The 19,167-nt window shown below is 43.2% G+C and overlaps 1 protein-coding gene across 1 annotated transcript in view; it reads right to left on the reverse strand.

Annotated features, from left to right (window-relative positions):
* JARID2 (jumonji and AT-rich interaction domain containing 2) overlaps window positions 1-19,167 on the reverse strand; it is a 287,887-nt gene that overhangs the window by 268,236 nt on the left and 484 nt on the right. Inside the window, exon 2 of the mRNA XM_008146096.3 lies at window positions 18,591-18,794. Within this exon, the coding sequence (XP_008144318.2) occupies window positions 18,591-18,635 (45 nt within the window). The 5' untranslated portion in view covers window positions 18,636-18,794. The remainder of the gene's footprint in view (window positions 1-18,590; window positions 18,795-19,167) is intronic.

The raw sequence follows: 19,167 nt of genomic DNA on the forward strand, positions 1-19,167 counted from the left end.
TACTAAAAGAATGAATCCAAACCTACATTTGAGATGCAGAACTAAAGAGACAAGAATTCAGAGCCCCCACCTTGTCCAAAAGGGGGTCAGCCCCACAACACAGACTGGATCAGTGACTGTTAAAGACAAGGACTGGCTGCATTCAGCCAACATTATAAGAACAACCAACTGGTCCTGTTCCTTAGTCTTGTGCTTTTAAAGGACGGTCGATGTGCCAACTATTTTAAAGCTCTAACACACTAATTCTGTAAACAATAATGGCTACAGCCTGCACAATGCGCACTGGAATGGATTCCTCAACTTGGCCTCATCACTTATGCAGCTGATGAAACAAACACTGACAGCTTTTTTGCATTTGTAAAGGCCCCACAGCAGCTGTGGTGATCCCACCATAGAGCAATGAATTAAGCCTGAAACCCAGCTGGGTCTGAACAGAAGCCTTTTCTGCACAATACAGCAAGACTATCATTGTTAACCTAGGCATTATTGGGAAATATTCTGCATTACATTATAGGGCAGTTCTAACTCAATTTTTAAAATTAGCTCTAATAAGCAATTTTAGTAGGAGGGATGTGGCACTTGCTTTTAAAAAAGCACAAGTATTTGTACAGGTTATAGGTACACCACACAAAGGCAGCTTGGCAGGACAGATTTCCAGTTAAACAATGCAAAGTTTAAAACAGTAACTCCTTCTTATTCATACACACACATTCATGCATACACACTCACTTACATCTACCTTCCAAATTGAAGAAGGTAGGTATATAACCTTGAAACTTCCTGGTTATTTGACCACTACATAAAAAATATGGAATATAACTCCCCATTAGGTAAGCCAAATCCATGACCTAAGCACAAGAGTCAATTTGGAACAGAATGCTGTACTTGAAAAACTGTAGTGTGACAAAGCATGATTAATATCATTGGGAAGGACATTTTTTTACACTGAACTTGAGAGCACTCTGTAATAAATAAAATTCCAAATGCTGACAGACACACCAGGAACCTCAAGAAAAGGCCCAGACATCCATACCAAGATGCTCACTCCTCCCAGAGATGTAGAGCATGCACTCCCCACTTCTCAAAATGCTTTGGGACACCCTCAGGCCACGTGAGTTTTTCAACACTCAGCCTCTATTGCCTCATACTTTCCCTGAACACTTCAAAATGAGCCAAAAGTGCCTGACTTAAATAAGAGGCCAATCTCATCTCAACAATTTCACACCAACTTGGGAAAATAAATCTGGTAAAAATCAGAAAAATCAAAAGAAAACATGGTCCCTAACTGGTTTGGCTCAATGGACAGAGCACAGGCCTGTGGACTGAAGGGTCCCGGATTTGATTCCAGTAAAGGGCATGTACCTTGGTTGTGGGCTTGACCCCAGTTGGGGGCGTGCAGGAGGCAGCTGATCGATGTTTCTCTCTCATTGATGTTTCTAACTCTCTATCTCTCTCCCTTCCTCTCTGTAAAAACCAATAAAATATATCTTTAAAAAAAAGCAAATAATACCAACCAAAATACCGAACATTGATAGTCTAACTTACTTAAAAAAAAAAAAAAAAAGAAAAAAGAAAACCTGGCACCATCCCTCCTCCTTAAAAGAATTCCATTTCTTAAAAGAATTCACTAGGAATGGCCTTTTTTTTTAAGTATTTTTTCATTTAAGTAAAGCAGGTTTGGAGGGAGCAAGAAAATCAGGGAGAATTTCTAGGTAGATAGTTCTAGTACCCATAGTGCTTTGCCAAAAAATGACAACATAGCTAACCATAAGTAAAAAAAAAACAAACAGGAAAATAGTTCTTCGTCCTTCTCTGCACTCCCAGAGGAGCCAGCATTTTAAACTCTACCTCTCCCAAAACTATGTGGTAAATGCTATGCGAAGATGCATCTGAAGACCCACAACTACAGTCAAAAACACCTGAGTCCCAACAAAAAGTAACTCACCCCATGATGAAATTCCAAGTCCCACCTTTTTTTCACACTTAAGCAAATGGAGCATCTGGTTCTAGCATAAATGTGTGGCAACAGTGTTTACAGTGTGCAAAAGGACAGAAGAAATAAGACCACTTTTGGGCACCCACACACATAGTGAAGAGGGCCAGTCAGGCAGGGAGGAAAATGAGAATCCGCCCCTTAAAGGCAAGGCAACTGCCCAGAAGCAGAGAGTTCAATATGGCACTGCTGAACAGAACAGAGGAGGCTCAAAAACAAAAGCTGAGAGTAACAGCTTAGCAGGTTAGTAAAACAGCGGTAAATAAATTTAGTAATAATGCATGTGCACAATTTTCTAATTCAGGGTATTTCAAGAGTAGGGCAAACATCAACCTCACAAAAAACATATACATAAATACTCATAGCAGCATTATTCATTAACAGCCAAAAGGTGGAAACAAACCCACATGTCTATCAGCTAATGGATGGATAAGCAAAATGTGGTATGTCCATACAATGAAATATTACTCGGCCCTAAAAAGGAATAAAGTACTGCTATGTGATACAACATAAACAAACCTTGAAAACATTATGCTAAGTGAAAGAAGCTAGTCATAAAAAGCTATCTATTGTATAATTCAATTTATATGAAGTGTCTAATACAGGCAAATTCATAAAGCAGAAAGTAAATTAGTGGTTACCAGAGACTGGGGGAACTGGGATGAAATGACAAGTGACTGCCAACGGGTGTGGAGTTTCTTTTTCAGGTGATGAAAATGTTCTAAAATGAATGGTGATGATGGTTGCACAACTCTAAATATACTAAAAACCACTGAATTGTTAAGAGGAAAAAAAATTGTATTTGCATCCAAAGTCACTCAGGGAAAGACAGATGCCTAAATTGCCTTTTATCTTGAACTACCACTGAAACACGCAAAGAAAAATAGTTGAACTTCCCAAAGAACTGGAATAAGTTGGGGATATAAGAAGAGTTTTTTTGTGTGTATTTTTTTTTTAAAAAGGCTAAGAGGACTGCCACTTTGCTAAAGATACAGCAGAAAGGACATATACTAAGAATATATATACTGTTAGTTAGACTATAAAGTGCCATGCCATGAGGCGGAACTTTAATTTCCCAAAAAATAAAAACTGCAACTTTAGCCTTCCTATTCTCCTAAAGCTATCTATAGCATGGGCTTTAAGTGAGTGAGAATCAACCATTTAAACATATTTATTCAGTGTCAACCACCAACTCAGACAAGTCCCTTAGTTTTAAATCTATCTTTGAATTCATAAATTGGGCAGAAAGCAGTTAGGAGAAAACTCCAAAGGCAAGCTTATCACTTTTTTTAAGGTATTACTTAACACCTTTAAAAATCGTTTGCCCTGGCCAATTGCTCAGTGGTTAGAGCATCAGTCCACAGACCAAAGGGCTGTGGGTTCAATCCCGGTGAAGGGCATGTACCACGGTTGCAGTTAGATCCCAGGCCCTGGTTGGGGCACATGTGGGATGTGTCTCTCATGTGGATATTTCTTTCTCTCTCTCTCTCTCTCCCCGCCACCTCCCTTCCACTCTCAAAAAATATATATAATAATAAAATAAATGGAAAAAATATCCTCGGGTAAGGATTTAAAAAAAAAAAAAAATCTTTAACACCCAGCAGAGAGGATTATTTGCTGTTAATGGGAGAAAACAAAAGTGACCATGAAGCACCATCCCAGTCCTATACCTGATGCCTGTCCAGAGAAAGAAGCAGTTATGCCTGGGCAAGGTGTTCTGTTCTTTACTGAGATGACCTCTATAGACAAAAAAGAATTCCTCTTTCAATATGTACCATTAAGGTCTTCGTTTGTATTAAACAACTGTAAGCAAACAATGTTTGACTGTAAAAGCTTTTGCAAGTCCAAAATAATGGCCTTACTAGGTAAACTGACTGTTCTTTATAATCATCATTTATACTCCCCCAAGAGGCTTTGCCTATTGCTCCAATAAATTCTGGAAAGAAATAACATGACAACTGCAGCAAGTCTCATAGAAGGAGGAAAGGAAAAAAGGCCAGTTGAGTAGAAAATGTGTTTCATTTTAGGCGGTGTCAGTGTTGGGGTAGCAATCACATCACTCATTTGGTGCAGGGAGTAGAATTAGAAGGAAGAGAAAAACACACCACTTTTTAGCTTCAGATATTTCCAAATCAGACCCATCCTCCCCAACTCCCATGCTTTTCAGCTTACCAGGGTCATAAGAAAACCCACTTTAATAGCATCATTAGAGTTCTGATTTATCACAAGTACAACGGACTGTGCTTCTCATCTGGATAAGAATTTGGTATAAGAGGAAGCTTTGAAGTCCTAGTGGTAGCAGGAATTTCTGCAGGACTAATTGATGTTGTTTATATTGAGCTGGGCTGTGGGGGCGGGTGGAGTCCAATTGAACTGAGAGAAGTATTCCCCAACCCCTTGAACAGGAGCGTTGGCCCATAGCTCAGATATGCCCAGAGCCTAGACTCTGGGACTATCAGGCAAGCCAAATGTGTTCTTTATTTTAAAGGAGTTTTCCATTCACTCTGTTAACCACCTTTCAGATTCCAGCTAAGTTTAAACCACAATGGTCTGGAATTCTAACAGTAGTTTTGAGGATTATGATACAGAATGAGTATTTGAAAACATTTTTTAAGACACAGAACGCTGACTCATGCTGTAACATCTATCAATCGCCCCCACTAAAAAAAAGAACTTCATTATTAAATCCAAATCCTTCATGGCCCCTTACACTGTGGAAAAAAGTAATAAACTGTATTGGCATTCAAACAGAAATTTGATCTCTGTCACTTGAGTATGTCATCACCACTGGGGGATTACTTTCATGCATCTTTAAAATTCTTTCAGATTAAAATTCTGTCAGGATGTCAATACCAATACTACCTAACAAAACTTGCCTTTAATTTAAGTTTTAGGTCAAGTTTTCAAAGCTAAAAACAAAAACCTACTGAGCCCAAACACTGCTGGGTTGAGAAGGACAACTGCTCACTGCCCATATTTTAATCTGGTTGTCACTTTTTGGATTTAGAAAGTGAACTTAAGTCAGATCAAAGCAAAAATTATTTGCTCCAAGGATGGCTGCTCATTATGGCCTTAATTCCTTTTTGGAATGCGGTGTGGTATATATAAGTATATAAAACAAACAACCAGAATATACCTGAGGTATTTAATTTAATGGTCTTCCAAGCCAGAGCCAAATGAAACCTTTGTAACCATACAAACCCCACCCCTCACAAATGAGGCCAAAATCACATATGAGAGTCTGGGTCACCTTAAAGTATGTTATGCCCACACACAAAAAGTATCCCATAAATATAAAATATGTAATTGTACAATTATACAGACTCTCTTCTTCCCTTTGCTACTACAATCATTCTGACTAATAACACATTGTGTGCTTAAGGCAATTTTCTTTACAAAGTGCTTTCACATATCTTATCTCATTTAGTTCCAATAATCTGAGAGGACAAGGAAAGAAAACAGAAACTAAAATAAAACTCAACTGACATCTTTACAACTCATTACAAGTGCTTTTGTATTGGTTTTTAAAAGCAAACAAACAAACAAATCCTCTGGCTTCACACATACTACCTGTGGGACCATAAATTAGTACAGCCTTTCTCCAAGAAAGCAATGTGGTAAGAGGGTTCTGAACATAAACACAGGCACTTCTGAGTCAGTAATTCCACTTTGAGTAAATTGGGATTAAGTGTCAAAAGACTCAGGTAAAGCATACTGCACAGGTGATTTTATGCAACAGCCCCCAAACTGTGAAAAGGCCATCAAAAACAGACAAGGCAAGGAAAACTGTCAGGTACAGAGTCAGGTGCAGAATCATATTTTAATAACTAAGATATAAATGCAAAAAGCACACAACAGAACAGCACTTGAGTAGAAACCCATATATATATATATATATATATATATATATATATATATATAAACTATTTTTCTACAAGTATAAGAATGTTGGTGTGCAATTACCATGGTTTTCTATCTTTGTGTAAGCTGCCTGATTTGAATGATTCCTTATCTATCTCTCTATATAAAAGCCTAAGTGACTGTTCGACCATTTGACCAGTAGCTATGATGCCCACTGACCACCCGGGGTCAGACGCTCAACACACAGGCATGGAAACATGGAACAGGTTGATGAATCTCAGTGGGAAGAGGGAAGGGGGGAGGGCGGGAAGAAATTAACCAAAGATCTTATATGCATACTAGAGGCCCAGTGCACAGATTGGTGCACTGGTAGGGTCACTCAGCCTGGCCTGTGGGGATTGGGCCGAAACCAGCAGTCCGACATCCCCAGAGGGTCCCCAGATTGTGAAAGGGTGCAGGCCAAGCCGAGGGACCCCCACCGGTGCACAAATCCGTGCACTGGGCCTCTAGTAAATAAATTTAAAAATTTTTTTGCAAAAGGGAAAAAAATGAATTGGCCTAATTAGGTATAAGGATTACATGTAGCTTTTTACTTTTCTGTGAAAATGAACCAATTACTGCAGTTATGGAGAATACGCCTGGCAGAAAGAAACATCTCCGAAAGAGATGTCCACAGCCCCCTCTACTGTACCCAGGGCTGGATTTCATGTCCTGGTATGTCACTGATAAAACATGCAACCCCAGGCAGGTCACCTAACAGTCAGTACTAAACACCTCAGGTTTTCTCAGCTATAAAACTCATTAGTTAAGCCCTGGGCTGTGTGGCTCAGTAGGTTGAAGGTCATCCTGAACACCAAAAGGTGGTGGGCTCCATTCAAGTACGGACACGTTTTTCTCTCTCTTTCCCTCCCTTCCTAACCTCCCAAATCAATTAAAAACAAACAAACAAACAAACAAAAACTCATTAGTTAAGCTCATCTTTTTCTTCTAGATCCATAGTAATCCTCTTGCACCACTAGTTTTTTAAATACTCCGTAATTCAACAAATATTCCTCAACTGTGATGACTTATAAAATTGAGCCCCTATTCTTGAGGGGTTAATAAGGTAAGTGACATGTAAACAATAATTCCAGCACCTAGAGGTAGATGTGAGGAATCAGGTCAACAAAGAAAGGGGGCTTGGCTCTGCCTAACTGGGGAAAGGCTCTTCAGGTAATCTGTTCAGTGAGCAAGTTGAGGAACCAGGACATGAAAAGACTAATAGCCTGGGCTCAGCTGAACTGAAATGGGCGACAGAATAGGCCCAAGATAGGTCTAGAAGGGCTTTTTACGCTGTGTTGACAATAAAAGTTGATTTAGACTTGACCCTGAGAGCCACTGAAGGGATCATGATCAGATTTTCAATATCAAGGATTATTGCTCCAGGATCCAGTTTAAACATCTCTGTGCAGACTCAGTGCCACTCTAAACTTAATTCTCACTTTCTAATTCACACCCCCCTCCCCCGACAAGTATGCAAGTCAAGTGTTGAATAATACAGAAGAGATTCAACAACGAACAGAGGGGAGCTAGCTAGGTAGCTCAGTTGGTTAGAGGTCTTCCTGATATGCCAACTTGTGGGTTCAATCCCTGGTCAGGGTACATACAAGAATCAACCAATGAGTGCATAAATAAGTGGAACAATAAATCAATGTTTCTCTCTCTCCCTTCCTCCCTCTCCCTCCCCCCCCCCCTCCCTCTCTCTCTCTCTCTCTCTCTCTCTGAAATCAATAAAGAAAAATAAAAAAAAACAGAGTTTAAGGGTGGGAAGCGATTACATCACCTTCTAATCTTTAAAGCCTTGTTCTATATCCCAAAATACATTTTAGAATATCTTGCCATTCATTTGGTTAATTAAGAGGCAAAGTATAGCCCTGACTGGTTTGGCTCAGTGGACAGAGCGTCGGCCTGTGGACTCAAGGGTCCCAGGTTTGATTCCGGTCAAGGGCATGTACCTGGGTTGCGGGCACATCCCCATTAGGGGGTGTGCAGGAGGCAGCTGATTGGTGTTTCTCATTGATGTTTCTGACTCTCTGTCCCTCTCCCTTCCGCTCTGTAAAAAAAATCAATGAAATATATTTAAAAAAAAAAAAAAGAGGCAAAGTATAGCCCTGGTCAGTGTGGCTCCGTTGGATGAGCAATGTCCCATGCACCAAAGGGTCACTGGTTCATTCTCAGTCAAGCATATACCCAGGTTGTGGGTTCCATCCCATTGGGGCTAGTATGGGAAACAACCAATCAATGTTTCTTTCTCTCTCTCCCCCTCCCTTCCCCTCTCTCTAAAAATCAATTTTTAAAAATTTAAACACACACATATACACAATAGAGGCAAAGTACAGAATTCAATTGATTCATTTATTTCTGAGTCAGCTAGGAAGGCTGTCAGCAGGCCCGATGTCTCCAGATTGATGACTTCCAACTGTGTAAAAATACTTTAAGAATTTGTGTAGGAGTATGCAGTTTATGGAGTGATTTCATATCAAAAATCTCGCTGGCTCTCCCAGCAACAAGCCTGTGAGGTACATGGACAAGTGTTCCAATGAGGAAGCAGCTCAGCAAGGTTATGTGCCTTGCCATGGGTCACAGAGCCAGTATACTCACTGTAAGGCCAAACCGTGAGCTCAGCTCATATTCCCAATCTTGTCCATTACCCCATAGGTGCTCTATGAAAAGGGTGGGACAAAAGTAGATTTACAGTTGTAAGCATGTAACACAGAGTTTATTATTGTATTATTACTTATTAACTATTGTATTATTTTCCATAGGAACAACTGTAAGCCTACTTTTGCCCCACCCTGTATTCAAAACAAGCCTGTTCACATCTGAGGCATTACATTTCTGAAGCCCATGCACTAGTAATAAGGCATCTATATAGAGCACAAAACTCTCCAAGTTTTAATAATGTCTATATCCAACTGCTGCTTAACAGAATAAACATTTATTCAGTCCCCTTTCTATAAACCTATGGAAAGAATAAATGCAAAAAACACATGCTCAGTCCTAATCCCTTCTCATTTCCTCCTGGCACCTGTTTCTGCCCCCACAGGCACCAAACACTTTAACAGCTGGCAGAAATGAGAACCAAGAGATAACACACTCAACCATTGTAGATGCAACCCTAACCAAAATGTGGTTAGGAAATAATGGAGAAAGAACCACCCAGATGTAAAAAGAGAGCAATAACACAGGGTGCCAAAAAGATCTCCCACATTCTGGATGATTCCACCATTACATACCTGGGCTGCTGTCCCAGTAAACTAGAAAGTCTCCTGATGGGAAACAGACACACAAAACCCACTCCTCTCACTCCTCCCCCCATCCCAAAAAACTATTGATGGAAAAGAATTCCTGGTTGCATTGGAGGAAATATGTGCAGGGAAGGGCAAAAATGTGACTACTGTATTTAGTTTATTAACCTTCTAGGATTCATGGTAACTAAACACTGCTGTTGATAATATTTCAAAGCTCACTGGTCTTCCTCTTCATGGGTGGTGGAGCCTGACCGACTTACAAAATTAGAACTTAAAATCCAATTTAGGCTTTTTAGGCTGTACCAGCTCTCAAGAACAGCTCTCAAGAATTTCTGCCAGTAGGGTTCCCCTTTCCAACACCCTCACACATCCTATGAATATGTGAGTAATTATGTATAATGTTCCCATTACTCATGCTGCTTCATTAACATATCTGGACAGCCTTTGTTTACCGGAAGGCCCAGACCCTGGTGAGGATTTGAGGGTAAATGATTTCCCACAGTGCCCCATGGTCCCCTAAGCAGCAAAGTCACAGGCAACAATGCAAGTGCCAGAAAAAGTATTGAAGCCTATTTGTTACAGCCCTACGAAATCAAATGGGTTCTCAGAGGCCTGGAGAGCTAGTGCAGCCTACACTGGCCCTCAGGTACAAGGGAGAGGGTGGGGTTGTGGACACATAAAAATACTGAGCACACAAGTATCCCAAGAGGTACTGGGATCTCAGTTCTTTTTCCAATGAGGACTCAAGGAGACAGCCAGCTGGGGATGAGAGGGTAGCTCCACCAACTGGTGTTTAAAAAATACAACAAACACAAACATGCTCTCAAGATGGATACACTCCTTCTGTTCCTGGAAGCCAAGAAACTGCCTTAACTTCCCCAACTTTCTCAAGCAAAAAATCTCTGCAAGGGCTGCCAGAGCCCATATTATGGCCCTTTCTCACCTTCTGAGGGGCTACAGCCATTAACTATCTGGCCAATATCTATTTGCTTCAGTTTTCTCTTCTGTAAAATGGTCTTAGCCTTTTTTTCTCATATGAACTCATTATGGAAACAATAAATGTGGATAGTTGTTCAGAACTGACGGGGTCTTCATTTAGGATTCTTTCAGGAGGGGTGGGTGTTATGTGGCCATGTAGAGTGTTTTCTACAATCCAAGCCCTTCTGGCATTTCTTCAAATGGCAGAGAGAGCCCTAGGAGAGAGGGCAGCATCCTCACCAGAACAATACAATCTGTGACAGGACACACAGTGATAAAAGAAACCCAGACACCCAAGGCCCGGGGTTGTAGTCCAGTTGCTCACTCAGGTGACCTAGACTTCCCCTCTGGGACAGGATCTCCATATACAAAACATAGGCCCATTCCCATCCCAGACATCCTAAGAGAACAAGAAAGATAAAAGCCATCGGCAAGGGGTGACAGGAACAGGAACTCCTAGAAGTAGACAGGATTACTGGACTAGGAGAAGCATAATGTTTTTACTCTGAATGAGAAATGAAGGAAAACCCCATTTTAAAAAGTGTGACACTGCCTGAGGTCCCAAAAAAGATAAAGAACTAAAAGGATAAGAAAAATCTCACTCAAACTTCCTACAAAAAAGTAGACAAGTAGCAATACTATATCAAAACCAGTTATCAGAGTTCCCACCTCCTGGGATAAAAGAAGAGTGCAATGATGGGGCAAGTATGAAAAAGGTTTATGCAGCCAGTCAGAGATTCTCTGTTATCATTGATGTTTCTAGCCCTCTCTCCCTCTCTCTCTGAAATCAATAAAAAATAAATAAGGAAGGAAGGAAGGAAGGAAGGAAGGAAGGAAGGAAGGAAAGAAAGAAAGAAAGAAAGAAAGAAAGAAAGGAAAGAAAGAAAGAAAGAAAGAAAGAAAGAAAGGGAATGAAAGAAACGGTTTATGGGAAAAAGGAACCAGAGACGCAAAGATGGCCTGGAAAGCAACTGAGGCTTGCAGGGGTGTCAGAGGAACAAAGAGAAGAACAACCTGAAAGATGGAAAGAAAAAAATAATTGATTCCAACCACTGAGCCGGGGTGACTCAGTGGTTGAGCATCGACCTATGAACCTGGGAGGGCACAGGTATTCACAATTTGATTCCACAGTGGGGGGTATGCAGGAGGCAGCCAATTAATGATACTCTCTCATCACTGATGTTCTCTCTCTCTCTCTCCCTTCCTCTCTGAAACCAATAAAAACATATTAAAAAAATAAATTTAAAAATAAAGTAAGTAAATAAATAAACAGATTCACTTTGTTTCATTAACAGGTAGGCTTAAGGATTTGAAATAGAACAGACCTTCAACAATATCTCCTAACTAAGAAAAAAAAGTTGCTGGATTACAAGATATAAGCTTTTGAATTCCATATAAATTAGGTGTAAAATCACTAATCTTTCAGCCCCCTACCAGCCATTGAATAGCACAATTTTTTTTTACTGTAAAAATAATACAAATTAACTCAAGAGGACCACTCTGAGCTATATTTCAAAGCATGAACTAGATAGGGTGTCTAGTTTAATGTTTCGGGATTAAGACTAAATACAATGGAAGCACTCTTATCAGAGGTGATAGGGACCAGAGTTGGTTAGCTACTATAAAGTCTGTCTGGCAGAAAACCTTAAAAAAAAAATAGTGTATGTATGTATATAAACATTTTAATTTAAACACACGAGTGTACTTTTTATTTTGTTGAGAAGGGAATGTGGGGATAAATGAAGTTTGGTTCTTAAAAGGGAATCAATGGCAATGTGCATGCAGAATTCTTAATAGATTTTCCCCCCAAGTCTTTTCAACGTTGGGCCCCCATCCTATATAATAAAAGGCTAATATGCGAATCGACCAGTGGAATGACTGGTCACAATGATGGGCACTGACCACCAGGGGGCAGACGCTCAATACAGGAGCTGCCCTCTGGTGGTCAGTGTGCTCCCACAAGGGGAGCACCACTCAGCCAGAAGCCAGGCTCACAGCTGGCGAGCACAGCGGTGGTGGCGGGAGCTCCCGCCTCCACACCGCTAAGGATGTCCAACCAACTGCCAGCTTAGGCCCACTTGGGGAGCAGGCCTGTCAGTCGGACATCCCCCGAGGGCTCCCAGACTGCGAGAGGGTGCAGGCCGGGCTGGGGACCCCCTCCCAGTGCATAAATTTCATACACTGGACCTCTAGTCTAATATAACAGCCTTATTTTTTTAACAAGTCACTTATAGCAAGTGTTCCCAAATCATTCATCTTAAATTTTCATAGAAACCAACTGTCTTTTCACACTCATTCAAAGGATTACATAATATTTAACTGTAATTGCAATAAGAAGACTAACTGGAATAACCAGATTTGGAAACAAACTGACACTTGGCAAGCTTTCTATGGGTGGGAGCCAAAGGGGACACAGGCACACACACCCCAGGGCTGCCCATTAGCCAGGAGTTTCACAGCCAGGATGTTCTGCAGCCAACAGGGCAAGTGGGTTGGAGAGGTAGTGGTTAGCAGAGCTGCTACTGTAATCCTAGGGGACACTTACATGTGGACCAGTAACAGTACAATTACATTTCCAATGTCTAAATTTCTTAGACTACAAAAATTTTAACCGTTCACATAAAAATGTCAAGTCTGGGTCTTGAGACCACCATGATCAAAGACAAACCACTTGATTAAAAATACTCCAGCCAGGCCAGTGTGGCTCAGTAGTTGAGCATCAGCCTATGAACCAGACGGTAACAGTTCCATTCTCAATCTGGGCACAGGTTGCAGACTTGATTCCCAGTAGGGGGCGTGCAGGAGGCAGCTGATGGATGATTCTCTCATCACTGATGTTTCTACATTTCTCCCTCTCCTTTTCTCTCTCTGAAATCAATAAAAACATATTTTAATACTTTTTTAAATATTCCAGTTTAGCCTTTACCAAGTGTTTTAATGTACTATAAGCTTAATGTGACTTTCCCATGTCATCATTGAAAGGAAGAAAAGGAAACAGTTCTATTTTGAATGTAACAGACACCTGTAATATACTCCAAAAGATTTTCTCTTTCTGAAGAAGGGAAATTTAAAATAACCTTCAGGCCCTGGCCAGTGTGGCTCAGTTGGTTAAGCATCATCCCATGCACCAAGAGGTTGCCAGTTCAATTCCTGGTCAGGGCACATGCCCAGGTTTCAGGCTTGATCCCTACTGGGGGGTGTGCAGGAGACAGCCGATCTATGTATCTCTTTCATCGATATTTCTCTCCCTTTCTTTTTCTAAAATCAATAAAAATATATTTTAAAAAATAAAATAACCTTTGGAGCAGGGAAGTTATTTCTGAGGCACTTGGAAGTGAGTCAGTAGCCCTCAGCCCAGCAACAGGAACTGGTTTAACCAACTATGAGAGAAGAAACAGCCAGTATACCATCAAAGTACCAAATACTTCTAGTTAGCTATTTGAGCCAATGACTATGGGGGATACACAAGTCAGATACTTCTCTACAGTAAAACAATAACCCAGATAACAATAACTGAAATTGGGTTATATTTGGACATAACTTATTTTTCTTTCAAATTGCAGAAACACACTTTGGACTCTTATCTTTACAGTATTCATTCCTTAATCATAGCTGCTAAGTTCCTTTGCCCTAAACCAGTGATGGCGAACCTATGACACGCGTGTCAGCACTGACACGCATAGCCATTTCTGATGACACGCGGCCGCTGAGGCTGCCGCATGCCGAGGATGAAACATTTGCTGCTCCTGAGGATGAAACATTTGCAAAATAATGTGTTTTCCTCAAAGTGACACACTACCCGAGTTATGCTCAGTTTTTTGGCGAAGTTTGACACACCAAGCTCAAAAAGGTTGCCCATCACTGCCCTAGACTTATGTGACAAAGAGAAAATCGCGTGAACAGCCCATGAAAGGAAAAACACAGCAATTAAATAATATGTACAAGTTTTTGGTCCCGGAACTGTAAAAAAAACCTGATTGAGTATAAAACAAGGTGGGGGGGAGGAAAGGCTCATAAATCCTACCATTATACTTTGGGGTACTTCTTTCTTTTTTCTTTATAATTTTATGTAATTGTTATTATAGTAAATCCTGCTATTGAGTCTTATAACAAATTTTTCCCAGTTTTTTAAGTCATACTGCACTTTTAAATCAGAAAATTAGATAGTTAACTTATGGCCTAGTACAGTGGTCGGCAAACCGTGGCTCACGAGCCACATGCAGCTCTTTGGCCCCTTGAGTGTGGCTCTTCCACAAAATACCATGTGCGGGCGCGCACATACAGTGCGATTGAAACTTCGTGGCCCATGCGCAGAAGTCGGTTTTCGGCCTGGGCGAGTCTATTTTGAAGAAGTGGTTCTAACGCCGAGCCACACTCAAGGGGCCAAAGAGCCGCATGTGGCTCACGAGCCGCAGTTTGCTGACCCCTGGCCTAGTGGTACAAATTCTGCTTGAGTGGTCCTAGAAATCAAACTCCCACCCTCCACGCTCCCGCCCAGCCCCACCCACCTCGCCCCGGTTCCCTGTCAGTTCCCTGTCTGCCAGCAGCCCAGCTCCTGCCCACACTGATGGCATCAGCCTGCTCACACCCGCTGACGAGCATAGAGTGATTGGGGCCGGCACCATCAGCGGGTGTGAGCTGCGGCTGCTGCCCCGATCCCCCCTCAGGAGCAGGGGGAGGTGGAGAAATGGCGCCATCAGCGGGTACTGCCCTGATCACCCCCACAGGAGCAGGGGGGGAGGTGGAGCTCTCAGGGGCGATCGGGGCCAGCAGCTGCCACTCAGACCTGCTGACAGCACCGAGCTATGGGGGCCAGCTCCGGGCAGCAGCAGCAGGTGCGAGCAGCAGCTCCAGCACCAGGAGCGGGTGCGAGCGGGGGCGGGACCATGGCGCATGGGAGCAAAGAATTTTCAGTAACCACCAGAGGCTCACCCCGATGACAGCAACTGGCGCCCCACCTTGGTCTGGCATCCCCGCTTCTTGCTCCACCATCCTGCCGCGGCCAACACCCGTCATGCTCCATGTTCCGCCGCCTGCTGCCAACGCCTGCTATGTTCCACGCGTGCCCCCTGGTGGTCAGCACACGTCATAGCGACTGGTTGTTTGGTTGTTCTGCTGTTCGGTCTATTTGCATATATTAGGATTTTATATATATAGATTCTTCCTAGGAATAGCAACTACTGGAAGGATGAGCAGAAAATACCTATAGAGCAAAACTTGCAACTGTTTCTATTATCCAAGAGGATTGGGGCTTTGAAAGGCAAATGTTTTTGGTTATCGAAGGTATTGTAGTGGAAGTTGTGCCCAGCACAATTAAGAGAGGGTTACACTGCAATTTATGAGTTTCTCAAAGATGTCATTTAATATGAATTATAACAATCATTTCTCCCAAAGTCTGCCACCTACAATCCCACCCCTAAACTCTGCTCTGCTACGGCAATAAACTAAATGGCAACACCGCAGGCATCTAAGGCTTTTGAGACCAACTGCAGGAAATGTGTTGCCTTCCACCAGCTCGAGTAATAATACCACATTATAAAGAAAGAGCATACTGTTTTATATCTTTCATGCACATCATCTCACATAATCTCAGAGAAAGTAAAGTGCAAAAGGCAGGTATTAATTTCTCTATTTTACAGAAAAGGAAATACTCAGATTGGGGCCTCTTCTCGTCTGGTTCAGAAGAACTAAGCCCAGAACATCTTAAGACTTAAGAATCCAGTTGCCTTCCAAGCACACAGTATCAATGACAAGTCTTCCCTCATTTGGCCCCCTAAAAAATATCAATAGGCATAGAGCTGGCACAGCAGAGGCCTCTCCCCCAACGGTATTGCAAGGCTTCCAGAAAGAGCAACAGTTGCTGCTGTGCAGCATCACCCAGAAAGGCATCGCACCACATTCAGTGAAGACACGCCAAATAGGACAAGGTAGCTGAATCCACAACATGGTCCTCCCACAAATGCAGCAAAGCTTTCCCTGAATTACGTTCCCTTGCTTATTGAAAGCATAAATGAGCAGATCCAACCACCACGGTTGTATGTAATGCCACACCATCAGAAGACCTGCTAACAGAGAAGACGAAAACATTTACACAGAAAGGAGCCATCTCCTCCCTGCTCTCCACCTCTTTATGGCTCAGAATCACAGGTAGGCGGGGGCCCTAATCTGAGGGCGACAGGCTGCTAGCGCTCACCTGGAGGGCAGAGCTGCGTTTGAGGCGGAAGGCAGAGGCCGAGCACACCCTCCTCCTCGTCCTCCTCCGCAGTGGCAGTCCCGCTCCGCCGCGGCCCGCGGCCCCCGTCCCCCGCAGCCCCATCTCGCTGGAACCTCCCACCCGACTTTTGACGTCACGGAGGAGGAAGAGGTTCCACCCGGGCCCGTCCCTTTGTGACGTCACGACAACAGACTGCGGCTAGGAGCGTCCGGGAATCGGCAGCAGGAGGGGGCGGAGGAAGGCAGGGGAGGCCGGTGCGATGCGGGAGGGAGGGGGGCACAGGGAGGGGGGCCCGCTGACGTCTCACCGGCTTAACCTGTTGCTCTCAAGACTGCGCTGGAACCGGGCCGCGGGGAGCCGCGGGACCGCCGCCGCCAGGCTCCGCCGTGCGCGCCGTGGGGGGGCGCTCGCTGCAGCTGTGCGCCCCCGCCCCCTCCCGGCACGCCCCCACCCTGCGGCCGCACGCTCCCACCCCTCCCCCCACGGCAGGCCGCGCCGGCCCCACGCCCCGCCCGCCGGCCCGGGCCGCAGCCCCGAGCTACCAGGAGCCCCGAGCTCCGAGCTCCGAGCCCCGAGCCCGCCCCCTACAGGCCGCGCGCGGCGCCCAACCCCGGCCCGGCCCGCCGCGACCCCAACACGCCCTCCCCTTCCCCGCCGTCTGGAGCTCGTCCGGCGCACAAGCTCTGCTCCCCGAACCTTAACTCGTGCTCGCCTCCCGCGGCCGCAGCCAGCCACGAGCTTGCGGCCGGTCGCCCGGACTCGACACGATCCGCTGACCACCAGCAACAAAAAATCCCACCCCACACTGCTCTCCAACTTAGCGAGGTCTGGGACGGGGGCGGAGGGCGGTCCTAGTCCAAGTTCTACCCCATTTGCTTTGTCGCTGCACCCAAATCGGACGTGCCCTGGGAAAACGTCCATGCTCCAAAGCAAGGGTGTCTCCATGCAGTTTCTACAGCCTGAATTTAAACTAGTCCTTTGCATTCCACCCGGCCCTCTGCAATGCGGATGTATTTTAATTCTTAAATTTTTAAGGGAACAGTTTAAGTAGGGCTTGATTATTTAACCTTGCATTTCTTTCTTAGTTGAAGTTTACGTGTCTACATTAGGATCGGCACTCTCAATAAGGCATTCAGCTTTTACATTAAATATATTTACAAAACCAGTGCCCGAAGGTCATCTCCCATTACACACATCACACTGCTCAAAAAGGGAAAATATTAACACCAATTTGTCGACTCGAGTCAAACAAAACTTTCTTATAACGTTGTGTTATTTCTAATGTATGTTCATTTAGCCTTTTAAAAATGGGTTCTTTGATTTAAAGCACGCAGCTAATCACCAATCACTCGAGTGCATATTTGTTTAATCCCTCTCGGTCCCCCCTCCACCCTCCTTCCCCCCAAACTTAAAAAAAAAAAAAAAAAAGGCAACCACACACAAAACAAACAGTCCCCATGCCAATCAAAACCTAGCTGTACTATGTATAATACAAATTTAACTATTCCAAAACATTTAAATCTCTGAATAATCACCCAATTTCAGAAACCAGTTAACAGGGAGATTTATAGTCACATATGCATTCACATGCCTACTTAAAAACATTAGCTATACTGTATGTCTTTTTCCCCTAAAACTGGAAATCATTGAATTTTTAAACAAAACCAGTCCCATTATTAAAGTCAATCCCAACAAATGCATTCGCTGTAACATGACTCCCAACTGGTTTATGTTGTGAGCCAGATAAGCCAAAACGACCACATACATTAAATTTGATGTGCCTGTGCAAGGAACAAGATCGCCATAACCGGACACTCGACTGCAACTTAAAGGGCTTCCAACACACACGTTACACGATTTCGAAAAACATTAATAAGAATACACACTTCTTTGCATGCAAAGTGCAATATGGGGGGCAAACCTGCCCGAGAATGCAGTTTAGTTACAGTACCACAGCCCCCACCCTACTCCCAAGCTCCACCAAAATCCCTTGCCTTTCATCTAAAACTAGATTATGGTTGTGTCATTCGAGGTCAATGTATTCACTTGAAGTATCTCTACACCAATATGTTTTTTCATCAAAACTAGGCAGGCACGACTTTGCTTGAAAAGCCCTCTTTCAGAAAAGAAAAGAAACAGCCTTATCGGACGCTGTGTTTAAAACCCTTCGGCTGCAGAATTATCTATAAACTTGACATTCACAGCCATTGCTTAAAACTGCAAGTCAAAAGATATGTTGTTAGGAAGCACTTACGTATTTCTTCTGAATGATATTCCTCTTGGGTCTTTCCTTGCTCATTCTGAGATCCAAATGCTGATTGCAAAGGGGGACAATTGCTTCATGAATTTAAAGCCGTCAGAAATTTGCAAAAAAATATCCTGGTGGTTTTTATTGTTGTTGGTGGTGGTTGTTCTTGTAATCCGACTTTTCTTCCTCTTCCACCAAAGCCCGATTCGCCTTGAAATAAATCCGAAATTGGGAAGGAAAAAAAGAGCCAAAGACGAACGAAGCAAACAAACAAAACAAACAAAAAATTCACTTTAGTAAAACACCCATAATGGAAAATTTCCCCCGAAACACACACACACAAAAAAAAAAAAAAAAAAAGAAAAAGAAACCGACGCCCTTCACTGCCCCCCCGTTTTCCTCCAAAAACTACATCAGCGAAACGTGAAGGTCCTTAGTGTCTGATCTGTAGTTACATCTTGGAAAAGAAAAGGGAAAGATAAATAAATGTTGGAAGTCACGTTTGTGCTGCAGCAGCAGTGCGAGCAGAAGAGTCAACTCCAGCGGCGGCGGCAGCACCACAGCGAGAGCTCGCCGAGTCTCT

The sequence above is a fragment of the Eptesicus fuscus genome, chromosome 9, assembly GCF_027574615.1.
Source record: "Eptesicus fuscus isolate TK198812 chromosome 9, DD_ASM_mEF_20220401, whole genome shotgun sequence".
Lineage (NCBI taxonomy): Eukaryota > Metazoa > Chordata > Mammalia > Chiroptera > Vespertilionidae > Eptesicus > Eptesicus fuscus.